General features: G+C 35.2%; 2 protein-coding genes across 3 annotated transcripts; one reads left to right on the top strand and one right to left on the bottom strand.

The window, feature by feature from the left end:
- The first annotated feature begins 217 nt into the window (after positions 1-217).
- On the top strand, positions 218-15,751 carry LOC121411471 (transmembrane protein 161B-like). Of its 2 annotated transcripts, none has more exons than XM_041604224.1 (11): positions 218-274; positions 2,047-2,102; positions 3,736-3,839; positions 4,437-4,526; positions 5,361-5,633; positions 5,922-6,073; positions 6,503-6,707; positions 7,453-7,578; positions 8,437-8,611; positions 9,449-9,545; positions 11,912-15,751. In XM_041604224.1, the coding sequence occupies exons 2-11, from the start codon at positions 2,100-2,102 to the stop codon at positions 12,217-12,219; spliced, it is 1,533 nt and encodes a 510-aa protein (XP_041460158.1). In that variant the 5' UTR covers positions 218-274; positions 2,047-2,099; the 3' UTR covers positions 12,220-15,751. The 2 variants fall into 2 exon arrangements, with proteins under 2 accessions (XP_041460158.1, XP_041460159.1); XM_041604225.1 differs by having other exon boundaries at positions 239-255; positions 2,045-2,102.
- On the bottom strand, positions 15,682-21,872 carry LOC121412085 (clumping factor B-like; the record flags this gene model as incomplete). The annotated part of the gene is made up of 4 exons (XM_041604994.1): positions 15,682-17,610; positions 18,462-19,218; positions 19,842-20,270; positions 21,822-21,872. Coding segments are annotated over 4 exons (1,356 nt in total), but the record flags the coding sequence as incomplete, so codon positions are not given.
- Between the last annotated feature and the right edge of the window lie 341 nt (positions 21,873-22,213).

Genomic DNA, 22,213 nt, shown 5'->3' with positions numbered 1-22,213 from the left:
ACAAACTTTAAGATTCCATAAAATGCTGCTGATGTGAGGAAATTTGAGATTCAGTTTCTTTTACTTGAGATGAATGAAAACAATAATTTTTAGTTGTGAAATTGCATAGAGATAAACTAGTAATATATCTCTATGGAAAACTGTTACTGTTCTGCAACTGACCACAGAGGGAGCACTAGCAGCTCGCTTTAATTTTTCTACTGGAATTTCCGGTCAATCAAACTGAGAAGAATTTGATTTTCAGTCACCGATTATTTACGGTACGGATAGATAGGTTACATAGGTAAGGTATAGCTTAATTTCTTTAATATTAAATGTCCTCATTACCCAATCAAGGTTGCATACTGAGCTTTAATGTTGAAAAATAGAGCTCGATTCTCGATCCGGCCCTCGAAAAAGTCGAAGTTCATTGTGAATTAGTGTGACTGTGTGAGTAACTTCAGTAAGCTGTGTGTCTGAATGTCGGAGCGGGAATCCGAGCAAGTACGGTACGGTACAGGCGGGTACCGGGTGGGCCAGCGGGCTCTGGGTTGCGATGCAGAGGTACCACAAGTGTATGATGGGGTGTCCAAACTTCGCGCACTTTTCAAAAATATTCATCAGGCTTAATTTTGTCCACAAATTATTCATAATTTATACAAAACCAATTCAAGAAATAGTTACCACATTGACGGCAAGATCGTAAACTATAAAATCATGGACGAAAATGTAAAGTAGGTCACTGGGTTTCGCCGGTATCGCGATCTCAAAATTCTATTCCGATCGGCGAATGCGGGCTGTGCTGGAAAACCGTTCGGAAAAAGTGTGACCTAACTTCGCGCACCAAAGCTTTTGTGGAGATTTAAACAAAGACTCAGGCTCAAAAAGTGAAATATTTATATCAGATTGATGGCAAAATGCTATGGAATCGGTCAGTACCACATTTAACTCACATTTTTTTATGATTTCTGCTTGTAAAATGGTGATGTCGTGATGCTTGTTGCTTTCTTCAAAACGGGCGCCAACGGTGACAAATTTGCCGATCTTTTGCCAATATTTTCATAAATACTGGACTAATCCTAAAGAAACTTTCAGCGAAGGGTAATTTTAGGTCGCTTTTCACATTGATGATGTCAGATTTTAAGGATATTGGCTAGTTTTGGAGATAATGACCGTCCGCGAAGTTTGGACACGCGCGAAGTTTGGACTCACTGCCATACCTCAAAACACCCAAAATTATTTAAAAAATGGAAACCATGCACCCACTTTGATTTCATGGATATTCCTATTCCCGGTCTGTAGAATGATTATGTCTCAAGCTGCTTTACAGTGAACTAAAATAATGCATTAGTCTTAGATCGGCCATTGATCAGTAGAGGCGCACGGCCAATATGGGAGACTCTCCAATAGGAGACAATCTCCCACATTGGAGACTTCCTTTGCAAAAGGACAAAAGAAACAACACCAACAAAAGCATGATTTTTTCCACCCAAAATTTTGTCTCACTGAGGTCAGAAGCCCATTTGTTTTGTGTGTGATTGACAACAAAAATCCTTATCAAAACAAAAGTAGACGGTGAATTTTTAAAGTAGACGGTGAAAAGGGGTAATTTTTCATGAGGAATCTGCTTATCACATTTTTATTTGCCGCCAAGGTAATCCTCTTGCCGCAAATGTAAACAAAGGAAATTAGTCTCCAAAACTGGAGACTGTCTCTGAAATTGGATACCCAAATTCTTTACAAAAGTCTCTGATATTGGAGATAATCTCCCACATTGGAGACAGTCTCCAATTATTGGCCGTGCGCCTCTACTGTTGATCTCTTCAGTGCATAAAATGTCTAAAGACTAAACAGGGGTCTGATGTGCATGCACAGGAATCGCAATTACTTGTGTGTAGTGCCTGGTGGAGCTTTTAAAAAAGGGAATCCCATCGTCCCTCTGCTAACCTTATTCTAAAGAAAGTTACTCCATGGGTGAAATAAAGCCAACTTTACCATTGGTAAGATTTCACATTTTGAAATGAATACGGTATTGAAAATGATTGATATTCTTTTTATTTGTTGCAGATTTCCACCAATTTCCTTCATTGCTGTGATCTGATAAATACACCTAAATCATCATGGTAAGAATAATTTGCACAGCTTTTATTGCAACAACTTATTGTAAAACACTCCATTAATTGCTTTGTGTTGTATAGACTGTAGTTGAAATGACATTGAAAAAAGATATGGAGCATGATATTTAAGAACAAAAAAAAAATGGAAGAGATATCCCTACCATTTGTCCTGCAATTGCCAGTTTGAGATTTATGTGAATTTCATTTTTCATATTCTTTGTTTGATCTCCCAAAGTTTCAAGATTCTGTTTCTTGTTTTTGCCATATCAAAATGATCATTGTCTTGCCAACTTTGGATGTTTTTTTCAGAATAATTACCAGATTTTAAATCCCTTAGTTTACTCGATTTATATTCAAAGAAAGATGGTGACTGCTGCTCAGTATAGTGGAGTCAATATTTCTATACAGTGTATTGGATGTCATGGTCCTGATATTGGATGTCATATGTACATTTTTTTTTCTTACTTTCTTAAAGTATTCCAATGTTTTCAGAAGAAATAAGGATGTTTTCATTGGAATGTTTATCCATCAATAAGATTTGAATACTCTTTAAATATCTTTGTCTTTAGAAGATATGATTTTATTTATTATCAAATTAAGTCATAATGTAACCCACAGGTCATCAGTTATGAGTTCATCCCGAATCCTAGGGCGGAATGGGTGTGGGGGCTTAAAGGTCAAGTCCACCTCAGAAAAATGTTGATTTGAATCAATAGAGAAAAATCAGACAAGCACAATGTTGAAAATTTCATCAAAATCGGATGTGAAATAAGAAAGTTATGACATTTCAAAGTTTTGCTTATTTTTAACAAAATGGTTATATGAACGAGCCAGTTACATCCAAATGAGAGAGTCGATGATGTCACTCACTATTTCTTTTGTTTTTTATTGTTTGAACTATACAATATTTCCATTTTTATGAATTTGATGATTAGGACCTCCTTGCCTGAAGCACAAAATGTTAAAATAATGGAATTCCACGTGTTCAGGGAGGAATGAAACTTCATTTCACATGACAATGACGAGAAAATCAAAATATTTCATATTTCATATAATAAAATACAAAAGAAATTGTGAGTGAGTGATGTCATCAGTTCCCTCATTTGCATACCGACCGAGATGTGCATATAACTGTTTTGTGAAATGAAGCGAAACTTTAAAATGTCATAACTTTCTTATTTTACATGCGATTTTGATGAAATTTTCAGTGTTATGCTTGTTGAATTTTTCTCTTTATTCAAATCAAGTTTTTGTTTGGGTGGACTTGTCCTTTAAGTTATAAAATGATACCATGATCGCAATGGAGAAGTTTTGCATTAGAGGCCATAGCAGCTGCAATGCTCAGGAACCTACTTATTGTGTATAGTTCTGATATTGTATACATGTACATTCCCAATGGGGAATATTGACATCACAGTTGACAAGAGATAACAATTAGTAAGAGTTGCCTAGTGTTGCAACCTATTTTCAAATAAATCTAATCTCTTGAATGGATGCTACAATTTTGATCTGATTTTTCATAGCTGAATTTTTTTTCAATATATCTTCATTTATTTTTTAAAGGATTTTAACCTTTATTGTTACATTGATCAATGCTTTATTCTTGTGTGTTTTCATTGTAATTTGTTTTTTTTTACAGCCTCTGTTGGGACCTCAACTGGTGTTTACCCTTGTAATGTCTAGCATCATGCAGAAGGTCATTGTTCCATATCATTCCTTTGCTCAGTGGCTTCTTGCCAGAGGGTCAGTATTGTGATTATCATCATCTTAACCACCCCTGTCAGCACCATGACCACCATCATCAATTATCATCATCAACATCACCACCACCATCATCAGTAGCATCATCATCACCACCATCATCATCATTATCATTTTCGTCATCATCATCATTGTCAGCACCATCATTACCCCCACTATCAACGTCAGCAGCATCATTGTCAACATCAACATCACCATCATCAGCAGCAGCATAATCATCATCATCATTATTATCATTTTCATCATCATCATGATCATTTCAACAACCACCACCCACTACTACCATCAGCAGCAACATCATCATTATCATCTTTATTTGTTGTAAATGTGCAAATTTTAATTATTGTGGAATGTTTTTAAATTATATACACTTTCAGTGATTTCAATGGGGACAAGTAATCTAACGAAAGATTGTGATGAATCCACTGTACAAGTAGACCTAGTTGAAAAATTGATGATGTGCCAGTTCATCATGAAGAAGATAAGAAGATAAATGCACTCCCTTTCTGTCATTACTTATTTGACTAGTACTGCAGAATATAGCATTCCTGTGTCGATTCATGTGATGTTTCTTTACAGCAACCTGAAGTACTTCAATTACCCATCGGACGATGACCTAAAGAAAGCCGCTGGCATTGTACAGAGCAGAGGAAGGCACAAGAGAAACAGGTACCTCGTGAAAACTTGATCTTGTGATAAACGTGTGATTTCCGAAGTATAAGAAATGAATAAAATTGCACTTGTAGATTCCCTTCCTCACATGTATCAGGGTCCCTCTAATACAGTGAGATACAGTCAATAATTTGCAAGAGATTGAAAGTCACTGTACACTGTTCACCACAGACTGACAGTAGAAATTAAGATTGATTTATATTACAGGACCGTGATCATGCTTGTATCATAAAATATTTTGAAAGCAGGGACACACTCTCTTAAAAACGGTTCTGATTAATTAATATCAGCCTCAATTTTTATTTCAACTGTTCATTTAAAAGATAGGAATTGAATTCAAACTATATACAGGAGTGAAATCATGGCTCATAACACAATGCCCTGCCTATGTAGATTGGTATGTATTGAGGCTCGCAAAAAGGTTCTACAGGCAACTCTGCCTAAGTCAAATCTCTTGGGACCAGAGAAATCTTAGTTTTGGGCAAAATTCGACTTAGAAGAAGGACATACAGTAACACATGCTTAGAATAATCTGGTAAAAAAAAATGCTTCGACCTTGTTGGATATTTGACTTATGGAAGGTCGACTGGGGCATAGTTACCTGTATGTTCTTTTTGGAGAAATGCTTCAACATTTCTGAGGTTGAAGTTGTTTTGTCACTTTTTTTTTAATTGGAATGCATTTTCTAACTTCATTCTTGAAAATTTGGTGATCATATCCCAGCCTTGCAAGAAACCAAACATCAAATGATAAGAATGCGTATAGAGTGTTTGATCATTTGATAAATTCTCAAATGATAAATTCTAACAAAATGCTATTTGATATCAACAGACCTGAAAACTTACATAAGAGGAACGGTGCTGCAGTAGGGGACCAGACCTTCACAGTGCCCAAGAACATTGACATCGACCTCGGCACAGAGACCCTCCAGCCGCCACACCTTCTTACCATTAGATTCTACGGAGAGTTCAAATGGCTTTTAGATTTCATTGTCATGGCAACCGTAGTGTATACAGTGACGGAAGCATACTATGCTCTGGTGGACACCAAAGGCGATCTGAACCTGAGTCTCATTTGGATGGTGATGGGTGTTTTCTTCACATTGTATCCTTTCATTCAACTCCGACACAAAAAATAAAGTGCTTTTATTGTGGTAGGTTCACTGGTGTATTAGAGAAATTGTAACGGCAGTTTGGTTGCATTTTATTTGGTAAATCTTCAAGCATGTTTTAAGATATTGTGCATCAGATATAATCTAGATTTCCAGTCACAAAAAAGGGCCCTGCAAACATTATTCACTGTTAGGCTTTCAACCATGAAATCAACTTAAGACCAGTACTAAATTGTATGAGTTAATTTCAAAGAAATCTCCTTAACAGACACCACATCCAGACATGTTTTATTCTCACTAACTTCACTCTACTTCAAGTCTGACGATGCTGGTGAGATGGCTCTTTGTGTCACCTTTGGGTTCTTATTCCTGGTGGTTGCAATGGCAGTCATTGTTATTGATGAAAAGTACTTGGAATTTGGTGTTGATGATGGTAAGAAACAGTCAAGGCATTCAGTTTGACTCATTTGCATATACACATATTGTCATTGGTCATGCATAATTGTTATTGATGTAAAGTACTTGGACTTTGGTGTTGATGATGGTAAATATCATTCGAGGCACTCAGGATGTTTTTCATATACATGTTTCGTTGGTGGTCGCTTGAACCATTGTATCAGGATATATGGATGATATATTGATTGAGTCTAAACTTTATCATATATTTCCAATGTTCATGAAAAACCCATCAGAGTATTAAATTTACTCTTTTAAATATGTGTTTATATACCTTTGTTTCATCATTCATGTATGAAATGAATGCCTAAGATTTACTCAACACTTGTGGCAAGGTGTTGGGCGACCAGTTTCCACCAATAAAATCTTGAACTAGATCAATATCTTTGATCTTTTTCTTTCCAAGCCTATGATGATTTTCTTGAAGGAGCTAACGAGCATCTGGCCTACAGTGAGCTTGAATCCCAGGGTCCAATGTCTCGTACCACCTTTGAGTTCCTCCTAGCATTTGTAGCAGCCTTACTTGGAGCATTCATGACATTCCCTGGTCTACGACTTGCCAAAATGCATATTGACGCTCTGAAGTACAATGCCCATCTTCCTTACATGCAGTGAGTACTATACCAATATTGCACATGTATGAAAGTTTTAGTAGCATTGCAAGGCACTTAAGGATATTTCGATGTGTGACAAGCATGTAGTGCTTGCTCAGAGTGCATTGGTTCTTTTATAAAACGGGTTGCGGCCCCTTAAGCTTTTTTAAACAACTATGTTTATATATATCTATACAATAAAACAATGCCATCCAATGGTATTGGATGGCATCCAATTGAGCACCAAGGCAACAGTGCTCAAAGGCCAATCAAAACCAAGGATTCTATTGAAGTTTTTTCTGGATAGTATAAAATGATATGCAATTTTATGCAATGGGGCCCGCTTTAGTTACTTTTGTTTTTATGCCTCAGTCCATCTAGCATTCATTCTTGATGTGATAACTAAAGAACCGTTTGACATATCAACTTCGAACTTGGTTCAAGTATGCATAACATATGGAAGTGATATCGATCTGATTGGATTTTGGGGCAACAAGGTATATAGTCAGAAGTCAAAGAGTTCGTTATATATCTGAGAATATCTTGATCTCACAATAAGTAGAGAACCATTTGAGAGTAACACTTCAAACTTGGTTCATGTATACATATTGAAATTACAATGATTTTGTAAGATTTAGGGGTCGTGAGGTTGTTTTCTATAGAATGCAGATGTTATGATCATTATTTTAAGAAACATCATTCTAATGCATTATTTGCCATTTAAATGCAGATTGTTAATGATAATTTTCCCTCTGAATTTCAGAATCCTCCTGCATACTAGTTTCCTGTTCCCTCTACTTATTTCCCTTCTTTGGGTGAAGCCGATAGCAAGAGATTATGTACGGAGTCCTACGCTGGGCAAGAAAGTCAACGTTACTGGTGATGCATTGTAAGTTAATCAACAAGAAATCCCTATCCCTAGTATCAGTCCCGCCTCGGGACATTTCGCATTATAAATCAGTAATGTGAAAAGCTCATTCCACAACATTTCCTGACGTTTTCCACGGTTTCATTATAAGGAAGACATATTATTCACACATGAAATAATAAACAATTATGATTTCATATATTAATGTAAGAAAAGGGAAAGTGGGGATGTGACATTTCAGCCCACCTAATGAATATATTCGACTACCTACATATAACTGTTCATATGAAATATTTCTAATCTTTAGAATTAAATAACTTTGTTATTTGTCATCCAATTTTGATGAATTTTTTCAATATATATGAATTTAACTTTCGGATGGGGTGGGGGTCTTCCAAAGAAGAATAATATCACTTTCAGTGGGTTATGTAATGGGCTAGGGGAGCATTTCATGAAATGTTTTATTTGACAGTTTTCTTAGGAACTGTGCTTCTCAGCCAATCAAAACCATGCACGAATATCATTTGTTAGGTTTGAAGCCTCCCTCCTTCCCCCTTGTTACAACGATAACATTATCATGATGATATATGTAATTGTTTCTGTAATTGCTTAATTCTTTTGTGATGTTGCTTGCTTTTTTTTAAATTTCATGTGTGTATTTTCCTCTGTTTTGTAAAAAAAACATTTGCCAATCCAGCTGTTACAAGCTGCGATCATGTTTTAATAAATCTTGAATCTTGTTAGACATTACCATAGAAAATAGCACCCAAACTGAATTGGTCTGGTCATGCAGCCCTAATAAAAGTGTTTAGGTAGTCATGGTCTTCAATGATGAGTGTTTTACAGTTCATACTTTTGAATGCGTCCTCTGTTCCTCAGAATGAGCGATGAAACGTTTGACATTGTGCGAGTGAGTTTCATCCCGGTGTTTGCCGTGCTTCGGCTCGCTTTGATGACGCAGCATCTACAAGCATATCTCAATATGGCTCACGAGAGGATGGAACAGATGAAGAAAGAGGCAGGAAGGATCAGTAGTCTTGATCTCCAGAAAAAGGTGAGAAAACAAAATGATTATCATAACAACAATCATATTTAACCGTTCTTTTGTAGCATATATCATATTATGATACAACGTCTCTATGTGCTTCCAAAGGACTTGAATATTATAGCCCTTGCCAAAGCATGGGCCTTACAGTGCATAGCATTCTAAGGAATTGATTTGTGCCAGGTACCCATTCACCCCACCTGGGTTTAGTGCAGCAGGTTGGGGATCAGATTCATGCTGAAGGAAATTATGCCATGGCTGGGATTTGAACCCACAACCCTCTCTGTTCTTTTTTTTTATATATAGATATGCAGGAATGACAAGTTTGATTTATGATACATCTTTTTCTTATTACAAAAAAATGTATACATTTGAAGCCTGTCATAGCTCACGGCAGAGCCAACAAGAACAGAAGGAAAATTAGGAAACACTTCGATAAAACTATTTTGGTCTTTAAAATTGTGTTTTGTTTAATTTCTTGATATTAAAATCAAGTTTCATGGAAGATTTATATTGAAATGTTGATGATATTGATATGTAGTCAAATACATGTGTTCATTAATTTATTCATTCACTAATGTAATTATTTAATTCATGGGACTTTGTGAGTTTTTATTATTTATTTATTAATTTTTCATTCATTTAATTTATTTTATTTTTTTATATATATTGATATATACATTTTTTTATTTATTTATTTACTTTTTGCTCACTGAAAGCAGACACCATTTCCTGAATTTGCTAAGAGTTGGTGTTGCAATGCAATTTAAAGTAAGTAGTATTTTTTCCTTTGAGCTTCCTTTTCTTCCTATCTCTGAAAAAAATATTCTTTTTATTATTTTGTAGGTAATCCGGGTCTTCTATTATCTATGTGTTGTAGCACTTCAGTATATCGCACCAGTTATTCTTCTCTTCTGCTTCAGTTGCCTTTTAAAAACATCAGGTAAGCATCTTACAATATCCCTTTTCTCCTCAAAACTTAAAGTTTCATTTGGCTGGCATAGGACTTCATGAAAAGAATCAAAGTGTTGATTACGAATATGTGTTTTGTAGCTAATGTTACTGATTGTTATAAAATATGCAAGTACAATCAGGGATTTGTTTAAAAAAATCCAAGTACTCTATCTGTCAGAGGGATAGAAAAAGAGAGAGGGGGGGGGGGGGGGGCTATATTAAATACATGACATTCATAGCTGCCGAGTATTATGAGAAAATCTGAATTACTACAATTTTAAAACGTTGACCCGCTTCGCGCACATATTTTTCAATCTACGCAGTCATTGGGTTCACCCACTGCACCAGCTTGTTCCGCTCATAGGGGGAAAAATACATCATTCTTAAAGGGGAAGTTCACCCTGAAGAAAAGTTTGTTGTAAAAATAGCAGAAAAAATAATAAAAAATATTGGTGAAGGTTTGAGGATAATTCGTCAATGATTAAGAAATTTATTAGAATTCATAGTTTTGAATTTGTGACGTCATATGCGAGCAGCACTCCTACAAAGCAAATGGTAAAATATATTTGAAATGTCATTTTCTCAGAAAATTGAAAACGGTTTTTACTGCGCCTTTTGTATATCAATAGACAAATCATTTCACACCCAGTCATAAATAGAAAACAAACTTAAGTCATCAGGAACGATACAAAATTTGAAATTCATTGATTTTTTACCATTCGCTATTTAGGAATGCTGCTCGCATATGACGTCACAAATCCAAAACTTTGAATTCTAATAACTTTCTTAATCTTTAACGGATTTTCTTCAAACCTTCACCAATATTTTTTATTATTTTTTCTGCTATTTTTACAACAAACTTTTCTTCAGGGTGAACTTCCCCTTTAATATGTTTGGTGTGGCCATCGTCTTTTGTCATCTACCCAGGTTTCCATGCTTTATTTTCATTGATTTGCGATAAAGGTATTGACACATTATCAGGGCATATAAAGCTAAATGATAGTAGTTGCAGTAAAACACTAATTTCGTGAGAAAAACCAAGGTTAAGTATGACTGTATCATCATGGATCTAGATCTGGTACAGTTACATAAACTGAACTTTGTGAAATCATAAAATCTAAGCTGAAGTACGATCACACTGAAGATCGCCAACACAGATAGGCACATGTGGGACAGTGTATTATTATTGCTTGAATGAAGACCCGACAGAAGTGACCGAATCCGCGCTTATTTTGCGCTTATTTCTCATCAATTACAATATTTCTTCCAGAATCCTTTGGCACATATCTTTTATTCATACAAACAGACACTTGGGTGGTCATTATATTAGATTCTGTAAAAAGTCATTTCGAGATCGTTACCAGAACTGGAATTTATCTTTAAATCTTTCTTGATTTTGTACACACAAAAAATTTGCACGTTGGACTTATCGCGAAAATCTATTATAAAGTTTCAACATTGAGAGAATTCCATCTCATATTTTTGTGACCTTTAATCAAACTATATGTGCTTAGCATTGCTGCAGATAGAGAATATCTTAAATTACAGATTGTCAGGGATAGACGATATGTGTTTAATCAGCTCTGTGACTTATGTCAACATTTGTTTTTCATAGCCTAAAGAAATGTTTTAATGGTAACATTTATTTCATATCATAATATTTCCATGAATGAACAAAATAAACACCACTAACAACAGAAAAGCTGTCATATTTCAGTAATATCTTTAGATTGTTAAATGTACTATGTTAAATGTACTAAAATGTAGAAAAGTAGCTGTTACTATAGAACTTCTGCAAACTATTTTATCATATTTTAAGTTCTAGCAGTTATATTTCTTTTTCCGAAAACAAGCAATTTTATTTCTAATAATAGCATTATTGGTAATAGTCCACTTCATAAAAGCGATTCGATTGCTTGAAAGTGACTTTTCCAGCTGATGCAAGATAATGAAAAAATATTAGGTCCCAACTTAGGATCTTAAAACTCTTTCTTTTTTTGTGCAAATATGTGCAGCGAATTTAAGGGAGAGGGGGAGGCAAAAGAGAGAGAGTGTGTTTGTATGTGAAATGGGGTGGGGGTAGGGGTGGAAGTGGCAAATGAATTTCATATTAGTATGTCATCGCAAAACAAGACATCCATTTGCCCATTTTATGAATGCCTTACTATTATCTAACTTTGCCATTATGGCTATGACTAAACTCAGCAGCCAATCTTAATCAAGGTTTCTATGCTACTTACACCATAATGGCAAAGTAACCATAATCGTAAGTCTTTAGAAACACAGCCCAGTGCAACACATTTTCTTCAGTATTACAGCTCATTCCAATAAAATAATTTATTTTCCACATTTCAGCTGGTTACTCTTATGGAGTCTTCGATCACTTCCAATCAAACACTACAAATGCAAGTTCAATTCCCAACCCCTCGCCACCCACCCCATCGTCATCATCGACGCTTGCAGACGACGTCGCAGCATTTGTGAACCCCGTGCGTGAAGCCAAAGCCCAGTTCGCGTTTGCTCTTTCGGTTCTTAAACAAGTCTTCTCTCCGATCTTCTTCAAAGGCATATTTTCCTTCTTGATTTGGTGGGTTTGTGTCACCTGGTTCATCACCAGTTCCTTTGGTCTTGCCTTTCACACGTATGTCTCTACCAACACCTAGTCAATGCGCACCTTGGTCCTGTTTCATAAAGACTTGTTAGAATAACAAATGTGCAATTTCTATAACAAGTTTACTATCAGCCAATCAAATTGAATGATTTCAGTAAATTAAAACTGTTATTGCAAACCCTTTGTTCTTATAACGAGTTTTGTGAAACTTGCTCCTTGAATCAGGTCCACTTTATTTATTCTTTGTGTCCCTTCTGTTGGGTTGATGTGTATGTCAGGCCAAGGAACTAAGGAGTGTTTTATGAAGAGTTTTGTCAGAGATTTTCGACAACAGATGTTATAAGCTATGGAAAGTCATTGTTTGTGACTGGCTGAAAACAAATTAGTTCATGAAAAAAAAACTCTTCATGGAAAATGCTCCTCAGGCAGGTAGATACTCTTCGTGCTTTCCTTTGGATTGTTGATGTAGATGTCACCAAGATCTTATTGAAATACTAGCCAATTTTCAAACAAATCGTTTCGAGGCTTGTTTTGAAATATATTTGGTCTTCAAATCTTTTTTGAAGGCTTCATTTATATCATGAATGTGAACGCTGACCAGACAAATTCCTCTATTTGGAAATCATTACCAGAAAGCTTTAGCGATCGATCATGGGGCTATGATAAGTCTAGATAAGTTGATTAGGCACTCAGTTTTTGTATGGTGAGTGGTAATGAACTTTGTATCATGTCAAGCTGGTCTTGGTTTCTTTTTGGCGTGATTCACTTATTTCCTTGTTTTATTTAGATACATTTGGGTCAGACCTTGTATATTAAACTGGATTACATCCTTCAAACATGTTTCTGATCAATCCTAATTTCTTTCTGTGAAATTATGGATTCTTTGTTCAAAATCGAAATCTGTAGCATCAGTGAATGCTATTGCGATCTGCATTTTACGTGTATAAACCGTGCACATGGCTCCATGATATGTGGCAGTCCTTGTGGCATGGGCAAGAAAAATACAGTGAAAATCTAGATATTAGTGCTTTCATATTATGCCACAGAGCACTATGTATCATAATACAAAAAATGTGTTTAAAAAATATATATTTGAAAGCTTGGCCATCAAACCCTAATTAATTTCTGTTTCGGCAATTCAACATTTTTTAGGTTTTAGCTTCATGTGGTATTGAAGTGCACAGCAAAATGTTTTCTACATGTATTCATGTACATGTATGTTTATGTTTTGCAGTAAATTGTAGTAATGTAGATTTGTTATCTGTGTGCAATATTGATATCTAGCTCCATAAAAGTAATATTGATGACATCATATTACACAATATCTGTACAATCATAGGTTGATTTTGACAAAATGTATGGAAGATGTTATGAGTGGTACTTGTTTTATAATTGACATCTAGTGGATATATAATTCTTAAATGTGATAAATTTTTCGATTTTCCATCAAAATTAATTCTGGTCTAATGCCTAAAGTTCAAAATAAAATACAGGTGATTTAGAACCACACAAATCTGTTCGACTTCAAGGAAAAGTTTGACTTTGCATAAAATTATTGCTTCCACTGGGGCAAATATGTGCATTTCTATGTACTTTTTCGAGGACTTGGATGTTATTACCCAAGCTTTAGTTCTTGGCTAGATTGTACTGTGGTATATGGATAAGGAATATTCAAACTATGCAAAGTTCTTTTGTGAAACTTGCCATTCTGATAAAGAAGGAAAGCTATCAAACTTCACATCAAGTCTCTAATTTCCGTATAGTATTATGATATTTGAATAAACCAATTTTATAAGTGCATTTTGATATTCTTTTTCTGAAATGGGAGATGTACTTAATTGATCTCTTAATTGATTGGTTTGTTATCTGTTTCCAATAAATCTTGTGTGAAACCATAATTCTAGTGCTGTGTCATGAATAAATGTGATTAATTTTTCGGTTTTGCCTAGAATTTGAGTATATGAATATAAAAATGATCCAAGACATTCTCTTGGCTAAATTGAGTTTGTAGGAAATTGTAGTATTTGTACAACATAAGTCCCCTTGTGTGTAATTCATATTCCAGAATTCCAGTTGAAAGTGGCCAGAAGGGATGAAGTACTCGCCAAAATCATTTTTGTTTTTCTTGATTTTTATAAGAAAAGGTCTTTCAAGGACTTGGGTCATTATTATATTCATAATACTTCATTGATATTGAAGGATAGAAAAGTAAAGGAACATTATGAATGAGGAAAGAAGGTTGATGTAATAAATCATCCCCCCCCCCATATGAGTTGTATGCAACCATTTGCTGATATGCAGAAAGTTTACCCACCCAATGCTGTTAGGTGCCCTTCCCATGAATGAAATTGAGCATTTTGATTTTAAAAAATCATCTAAAGAGTGTCCAGTCTCCCCCTTGTATTGTCTGGTGCATGTTTCACATAGCTCTTTGAAAGTTACGAGCAAATTTATGAATAATTGGTGACCATTTCTTAGGAACTAAGTCAACACCTTTGAAATCTGGTACATATCATTTAATAGCACAAGAACGGGTTACTAGACATTTGTAAAGTTGCTAGTAATTTACAAATAGTTTTATGAAACACCCACCAGCTTTGCTACTTTCCATTTGGTCTCGTCTCAAATGGTCTGATTCTACTTTGTCTCCAGTATGTTATTGCCTTTTAACCTTATAATACGAACAAATGACACAAGGCAGTTGTACAATCCCAGTCATTTAATGTATAATAGTTTTTTTAAACCACATCAAACAAATAATTTATCATTGATGTTTTATAGAGAATAGTAATAAATATATTGCACTGCCACTTAATTGATATAAGGTACAAAGCAATTTCCCTCTTTTTATATATTTTTTTCTGTATGCTTATAATTTCCCATTTTCTTGTTTTGTTAAAGTAGATACAATTTTTAGTAATTCATGATACATCAAAATATCTCTTCTTCAAGTTGTCGATGAGAAAACTAGTTTTGTCAGAGAAGATTAATCTAGCAGTATCTGCCAAGATAACTTTAATATATAAATTTGTTATTGATTAAGACCTAGGCTGTTACAGATTGAAAAATTGTGATCAAAACTATCAAGATCTTATCTAATTCATGTACAAATGTATCAAAACCTTCACTACAAAAACCATTGTAAAAACCATGCTCTTCAAACTTACATATAAACTTTCATCACCTCTTAATTTCATACTAACATCTCTTTTTTAAAACTTCTAATAAACCATGTTTTTGAATACTGTTACTTAAGATAATAGATTGTGGGTCAGCTCAGTGTTACAATGTGTCTATCTAGTCACATGAATGAATATTCAGATGCAAGTAGAAAATAGTGAAGTAAAAATAATGGATGCTCCTAGCTGACCCTACACTCTAAAAAACCTGAAGTTAAAAAAGTTTTCCAATATTGGGTTAAAAGGGAACATACACGTTTGTTGAGTAACAAAACTCGTTTCATAGGTAATTTTAACCCAACATTGTGTAACATTTACACAGCAATATGTTTGTTTTACCCAAGAAATGGGTATTTTCCCTGTTAGCCCAATATTGGGTAACCTTTCCTACAGAATATCTCAAAATTAAAAAAAAGTTATTTCAAGGGTACATAATAAGACTCGCTTATCAGACAAGTATACAATGAAGTTAAAGAGCAATTCTGTCATCTAATCAGACTTTCTCCTCCCCGTTATTTAAAGATGGCATTTATAAATTACTTATTGTAAGTACGTTCTTTCAAGAGCAGACAAGTACACATTGTAATCAGTCTTTTTTTCTTTCTAATCAATCTCCCTCCACTTCCCTTATAAGTGACCATTAAAGACTGTAAATAAATTGGGTCACTTTGAATAAGTAAATACTTTTGTTAAAGGCAATTAAAGTTTTAGGAATTACGAATCATTCCAAATTCTGAAGTTTTTAGAATTTCTTTTAGAATAAGGTAATTCCGCGTAAACTAATATTCTTTTATCATGTAAGTTCAAAATCGAAAATCTCTACATTGAAAAGTTTTCGATTTTGGAATAGGCACATTACATTATAATACAAGTCATCATCATCATTCAATCAAGATTCCAACACCTCCCCCGAAACATGCAAACTATTCTATTTCTAATCTATCTACTTCAAATTAGATTTTCTTTCAGGGGTGTGAGAGTTCAGATTTTTATTTTTGGCTTTCCTCTACAATAAGTATGGGAGCTCTTTCTATTTCAGACTTTTTCAACTCTCTTCATCTTTTTAAGATCTTTTTATTTGTGACCACTCACACCCCTGACCTTTCCGACAGGAAAAACAACAACTGGACCGAGATGGAATATTTCGAGCGCGAAATAACTTTGATTCTGCATTAACATAGCTGGATCAAATTGTATATTTCAAAAAACCCGAATGAACTACCGATAAAAGAAAGTTATTTCATAACTAATAGTACTTACAAAGATACAAATATACAAAACAACGTGAAAGTAGATTGTAATAATATTTACAACATTCCACAATTGTTGAATGACTTTTGGTAAGTTATTCAAATCAATTGAAAATGATATTAATTTTGGCAGGGAACGGTCTGTTCTAATATGTCGGATTAATTCAAATTGGCTCAGAGGTTAATATGTCATCTCTATATAAAGGTACTGATATATTATTTTTATGTCATATTCTTTTCCGTCACTCGATACTTCAAACTGATGAGGAAAAATATATCTTATAGTGGTGAGTTAAGGACAATTCGAGATAAATCTAGGCCTACAATTCTACAGTGTACATGCAAAATTGCATAAGATGTTCGTGATCACAGATACAAAACTTTGCAAGTTTCAATCAATTAAATGCTCTTCGAATTACCTACTCTGTCGTGATGTTAGCTGATAATTGAATTAACTGTTGGTGTTTACATTTGAATCAAAATTGACCTGCCAATTCGGCGTGGATTATAGAGCAAAATATTATTAAAACCAACCAAGCAAAAATACTGATCATTTTCTCTCTCTGTCTAGTCCCCCCCCCCCCTCTCTCTCTTGCGAGTGGAATATTGTCTTCTACTATATACTCTCTTTAAAATGGTGGGCAACATACTGTCCACAAAACAATTGGTTAAAACTTTATCTAATTCTGGGTAGTTTTAAACCAATAATGTGTGCTTTGGGTGAAAACTACACACTATTGGTTGAAAATTACCCAGAGTTTGATAAATCTATTAACCAATTGTTATGTGGACAATATGTTGCCCAACATTTTAAGGGTGTAAAGTTATCGACAGAGTAGGTAATCAAAGTTAAACCCTAAACGTCACTACCACACTAACACGATCAACGCCTTGCTCATTTGCGTTTTAATTTCTTGAGCTGCTTCGCAATCCGCGTTAGTTCTTCAGTCACGTCTTCTGTGGCTTCCCGCTGTGTAGATCCCGATTGTTTGGTCTTTTTACTTGATGATTTGCCTTGTGGAAAATAAAAAGTAGAAAGTAAAATAAAGATAAATTTGTATCATTAGATACCAGAGCTACCAGAGAACGTATGGAGCCCGTGCAGAGTGTTCAGCTCTCTGTTTGCTTGACTGCGACCAAAATGAACAGAGCTGATTTTGAAACAGAAATCAGACAAACTTTCCGTGACAGCTTTGAAGAAAGTTATGAAGAAGAATAGTGCAAATTACATAGCCCTGCTGGTTGAATGTTTTAAAAATTTGAAAAGAAAGTTCTACAGAGGAATAGTGTAAGATTGTGTAAGATCAGAAAATTTCCAAAAGGAGCAATGAAAGATTAAAGGGAATAATATGATATAGTTGTTGAGTGCTAAATATTGACAAAATATTAGTTTACCTAATTTGTTATGAGATCGATTTCATCTCCCCTTTTGCAATATGTCTCGTTATTTTGCTCAAAAGTAATAAACATTAAAGCAACTATGTTCTTATAGTAACTCTTTCAGGTATTTTTTAGTTTCTTGGCCATTAATATATTTTCATTTTTGAAATAATGTAACTTCAACATTTCTTGAATGCATTATTTGTAACTGATGTTTACAATATCATTGATTGCAAATAATTTGTTTGCAACGTCACACATTTCCACTGTTTCCTTTTCCCCTTTCCCCCTTTTAAGTAGATGGAATTTCAACAACGAATTTCCCAATCTCTAATCGATACCGAAAGCCCCATTGAATTGAATATCCGATCGTAAGCTGCAATCTCGAGTATTTCGAGGATGCATTTTTCTCTTTCCCCCATTTTCTCCCTTTCTAAAATCAAACCACGATTTGTTTTTATTCATTTTTAATTCAAGGGCCTTACCAGATTTTTGCTTGTATTTCTTAAGTTGTGACATAAGTTCGTTGACAAGGCTCTCCACCGGATCTTCATCGTCATCAGAATCGCTGTCGCTATCGCTATCATCAGTATCCTGGTCGTCATCGCTATCAGAGTCGCTATCTTCATCGGTGTCATCAGTTTCCGGGTCGCTCTCAGTGTCACTATCAGTATCGCTATCAGTATCCGTATCATCGTCCGATTCGCCGTCGCCGTCTTCCTCATCGGATGTATCGTCACTGTCGGTGTCACTGTCGCTATCATCGTCATCAGATGTATCGTCGCTATCGCTGTCACTCTCCGATTCGGCTGCTTTGGAGGACGGTTTCTTGGACTTGCTGACCTTCGTTTTCGCTTTCACCCTGTCGTCATCGCTATCGGAATCGCTATCGTCATCAGTGTCATCGGTTTCAGGATCACTCTCGGTATCACTATCGGTATCGCTGTCAGAATCTGTGTCATCATCATCATCATCGGTATCATCACTGTCGCTATCCGAATCAGAGTCGGTGTCGTCGTTAACCTTTTTCTTTCCAGAAGACTTCTCGATTTTCAATTTAGACTTTTTGGGTTGTTTCAGATCACTCTTTGCTTTACTTGGCGGTTCGTCGTCGCTCTCACTGTCGCTATCGCTATCACTGTCTGAATCACTGTCATCATCGTCGTCATCATCATGACTTTGGTCTTTTGTGTAGTAAGACTTGCTTTTGAATTTTGCAGGCTTTGGTATGATAGCCTGAACCTGTGTGGGGGCAGATTAAAGAGGAAATAACCAAAAGAATCGTGAATATGGGTAAAAACCTGTGCAATAAAAATGGGGATACTTTGAACAAAGCTATACATGTATTACGTTTGACCTTTAACGCAGCTTTTAAAAGATTTACCTATTTTCATGACCAGAATTTCGTCTCATTACCTTGAATGAAACCTGGATTGTGGTGAATACACATGAACATAAAATGTACAGAGCTAAAGCAATCTTCCTATCAACATTCCATATACATTTAAATGAATCTATTATTTAGAAACCCTTTCCAATTCGTCTCTTAATCCAACCCTTCTCAGTGTATTGCCGTGCGACAACGGCAGTTTATTTCCCGAAAGTAGACTAATCAATTCGGAAAATAATTTCCTTGCATCGAGAAGGATAACGGGATTTGCCTGAATTTTTCAGACAGTAAGGTTTTTGTAACTCATTGTAATGATATTCAGTTTTTGTCTGCAAATTCAATTAAACAACTGAAAGTTGGTCAGGTTATAATATTTACTGTCCAACTGTTTGTAAGAAAGATCCCAATTGACTTTGCATACAATTCTGTCTTAACCAAAAATTTGGCTGTTTATGATGTGCTTATATCTAATTACCATGCTGAAGAGTTTATTAATGAGTGTCTCTTCGTCGACATCGTCGTCATCATCTGAAGAATCGTCATCAGAGTCAGAATCAGAGTCTGTATCCTTTTTATCGTCATCATCGTCAGATTCAGAATCACTATCATCGGTGTCGTCATCGGTGTCGTCGTCGGTATCGCTATCCTCTTCGATCTGCTTCTTCTTCTCCTCTTCCTCCGCCTTCTGTTTCTTCAGCGTCGCTTTAGACTTCGTCTTTTTCTTGCTCTTCGAGACCACATTGTCGTCGTCGTCGTCATCGTCTACAGGCACTTTGTATTTGGAGGAAGCTTTTTGAAGTTTCTTTGCCGCTTCGTCTTTGACGCTCTTTTTGGTTGATTTGCTCTTGTGGGAGGCGAGGTCGTTGAGATCCTGAACGAGAGGGTCTGCTGCATCTATTGCATCCTAAAAAAAAAGAAGTCAAGATGGAAACAAAATCTAGGTAAATTGAATAATTGGGCCTTTCATTAGTCGAATATTCGTTTAAGTCTAAGTATTTTAATAGACCAGGGTACGTCTTACAAAGAGTGTAGATGGATCCAATCAACACTAACTATATGGAACCCCATCATTGTCATAATTTCCCTTCAAGAAATTTGTAAAATGTCCTTTGTAAACAAAGAGGAACAAACTAATTATTCAAGACAATGATAAATGTACGAGTATACATCATAATTATCTAGGGGAAAACATTGAATAATCATGCATTACAGATGTCGGCGTTGCTGGGTTTTCACAGTTGTAGTTGATCGGATCATCAATCACCACTCTTTGTAAGACGGGGCTCAATTTATGCAAAACATGTGTTACATATACCTCTTCTAAGTTTGAAATTCTCCTAAGTCGATTGGTATATATGTGGTTCCAATAGATTCGAGTTAATAAACAAAGTTATACAAACGTCGACTATAAATGTATAGGTGGTGCAAATAGAGAGGGGGTGATCCAGTTGTGATATTGATTATTGTTTAAATGAGAAAAAATAGTTTTAAGGGGGAGACCATGCACAATATGATTTTCAAACATTTTAAAATATGATTTTAAGAAAAAATAACAACAAAAGAGAAGGGGTGGAGAAAATAGGGGTAATTGGCAAAGAAGAGTTAGTAACAGAGCAGAGTGGGTCTTTAAACTTTATACAAAATCCGTATTTTATGGATGAAATTAATGTCACTTTTAGGGCCCCTTGTCCCCCACCGGTGCAAGCACCACTATAGCAAAACTGTGTCTTTTTCTCAACTCTTCTTTTTATTCATCCTCTTTAATTTGGACATTCACAGGACAGTGTCGCATCGTGTTGTGATTATACTTTTGAAAGGTATAGGATGCTTTTTTCCAGTAAGTCCGAATGAGTTTTGTAAATAAAGTTAATAATAATAATATTCCGCATTTATATAGCACTTAATACATCGGAACGACGTCTCTAAGCGCTTTACAGACATATTATTACCCCGGTCATCGGATCATTGCATGCCCGCATACAATGTATGCACCTTCTCCACTCCCTGGGGAGCATTCCAACAAGAGTTCCAAGACTCAATTGCTAGGCATACTACATATAGGCTTTCACATCCTACCGGGTACCCATTTAACACCTGGGTGGAGAGTGGCAAAGTGTGGATTAACGCCTTGCCAAAGGACGCTAGGCCATGGTGGGGTTCGAACACACGACCCTCTGATTACAAGGCGAGAGTCAGAACCGCTACACCACGACGCTTGTAAAATAAATCCAACAATTAGAAATTAATTCAATTGTTTTAATTTGTTGAAACCATCGGGGCGCCGCGCCGTTTCATTAAAAAAATGAAATAATAAAAAATGGAAAATATCTGTAACAAATTTACTATCGGCCAATCATATTGATGGATTTCAGGAGCTTAAACTTTTTTTAAACTGTTATTGCAAATTGTTATTAAAAGTTTAATGAAGCGGGCATGAGTGGAATATTATTCTTACCTTCTTGACTGCTTTGCTTTTCCCTGCTTTACCAAGAACCACGTCTGTAAAAAAAATTAATGAAAGAAAAAATGAAATATATTAAAATTTCATTCAAGACATTCCGCAAGAATCAAAATTGAAGATATTTGAAATATATTGAAATTAGATTAATTAATTAAAATGTAAGGTGTCTGAAATATAATCGAGATTTCATAAATTCTGTATGAACAGGAGAATCAAAATTCAAGATATGTAAATGTATCAAGATTTCATTACTTCAGTATGAATCAAAATTTAAGATATCTAACAATTATTTCATGTGGATACCGACAATATCCATTATTATAAAGCGAAATATAATCAGTCAATAATGACACCACTCAGCATTGATGCCCTAGTCACACCAAAGC

This window comes from Lytechinus variegatus, chromosome 3 (genome assembly GCF_018143015.1).
Source record: "Lytechinus variegatus isolate NC3 chromosome 3, Lvar_3.0, whole genome shotgun sequence".
NCBI lineage: Eukaryota > Metazoa > Echinodermata > Echinoidea > Temnopleuroida > Toxopneustidae > Lytechinus > Lytechinus variegatus.
This window is presented reverse-complemented; position numbering and strand designations above follow the sequence as displayed.

What these genes read in the sequence shown, in the direction of transcription:
- LOC121411471 (XM_041604224.1), top strand. An exon ending in AACGTTACTGGTGATGCATT is followed by an intron (nt 7,579 to 8,436) that starts GTAAGTTAATCA and finishes TCTGTTCCTCAG; the next exon opens with AATGAGCGATGAAACGTTTG. An exon ending in GTCTTGATCTCCAGAAAAAG is followed by an intron (nt 8,612 to 9,448) that starts GTGAGAAAACAA and finishes ATTATTTTGTAG; the next exon opens with GTAATCCGGGTCTTCTATTA.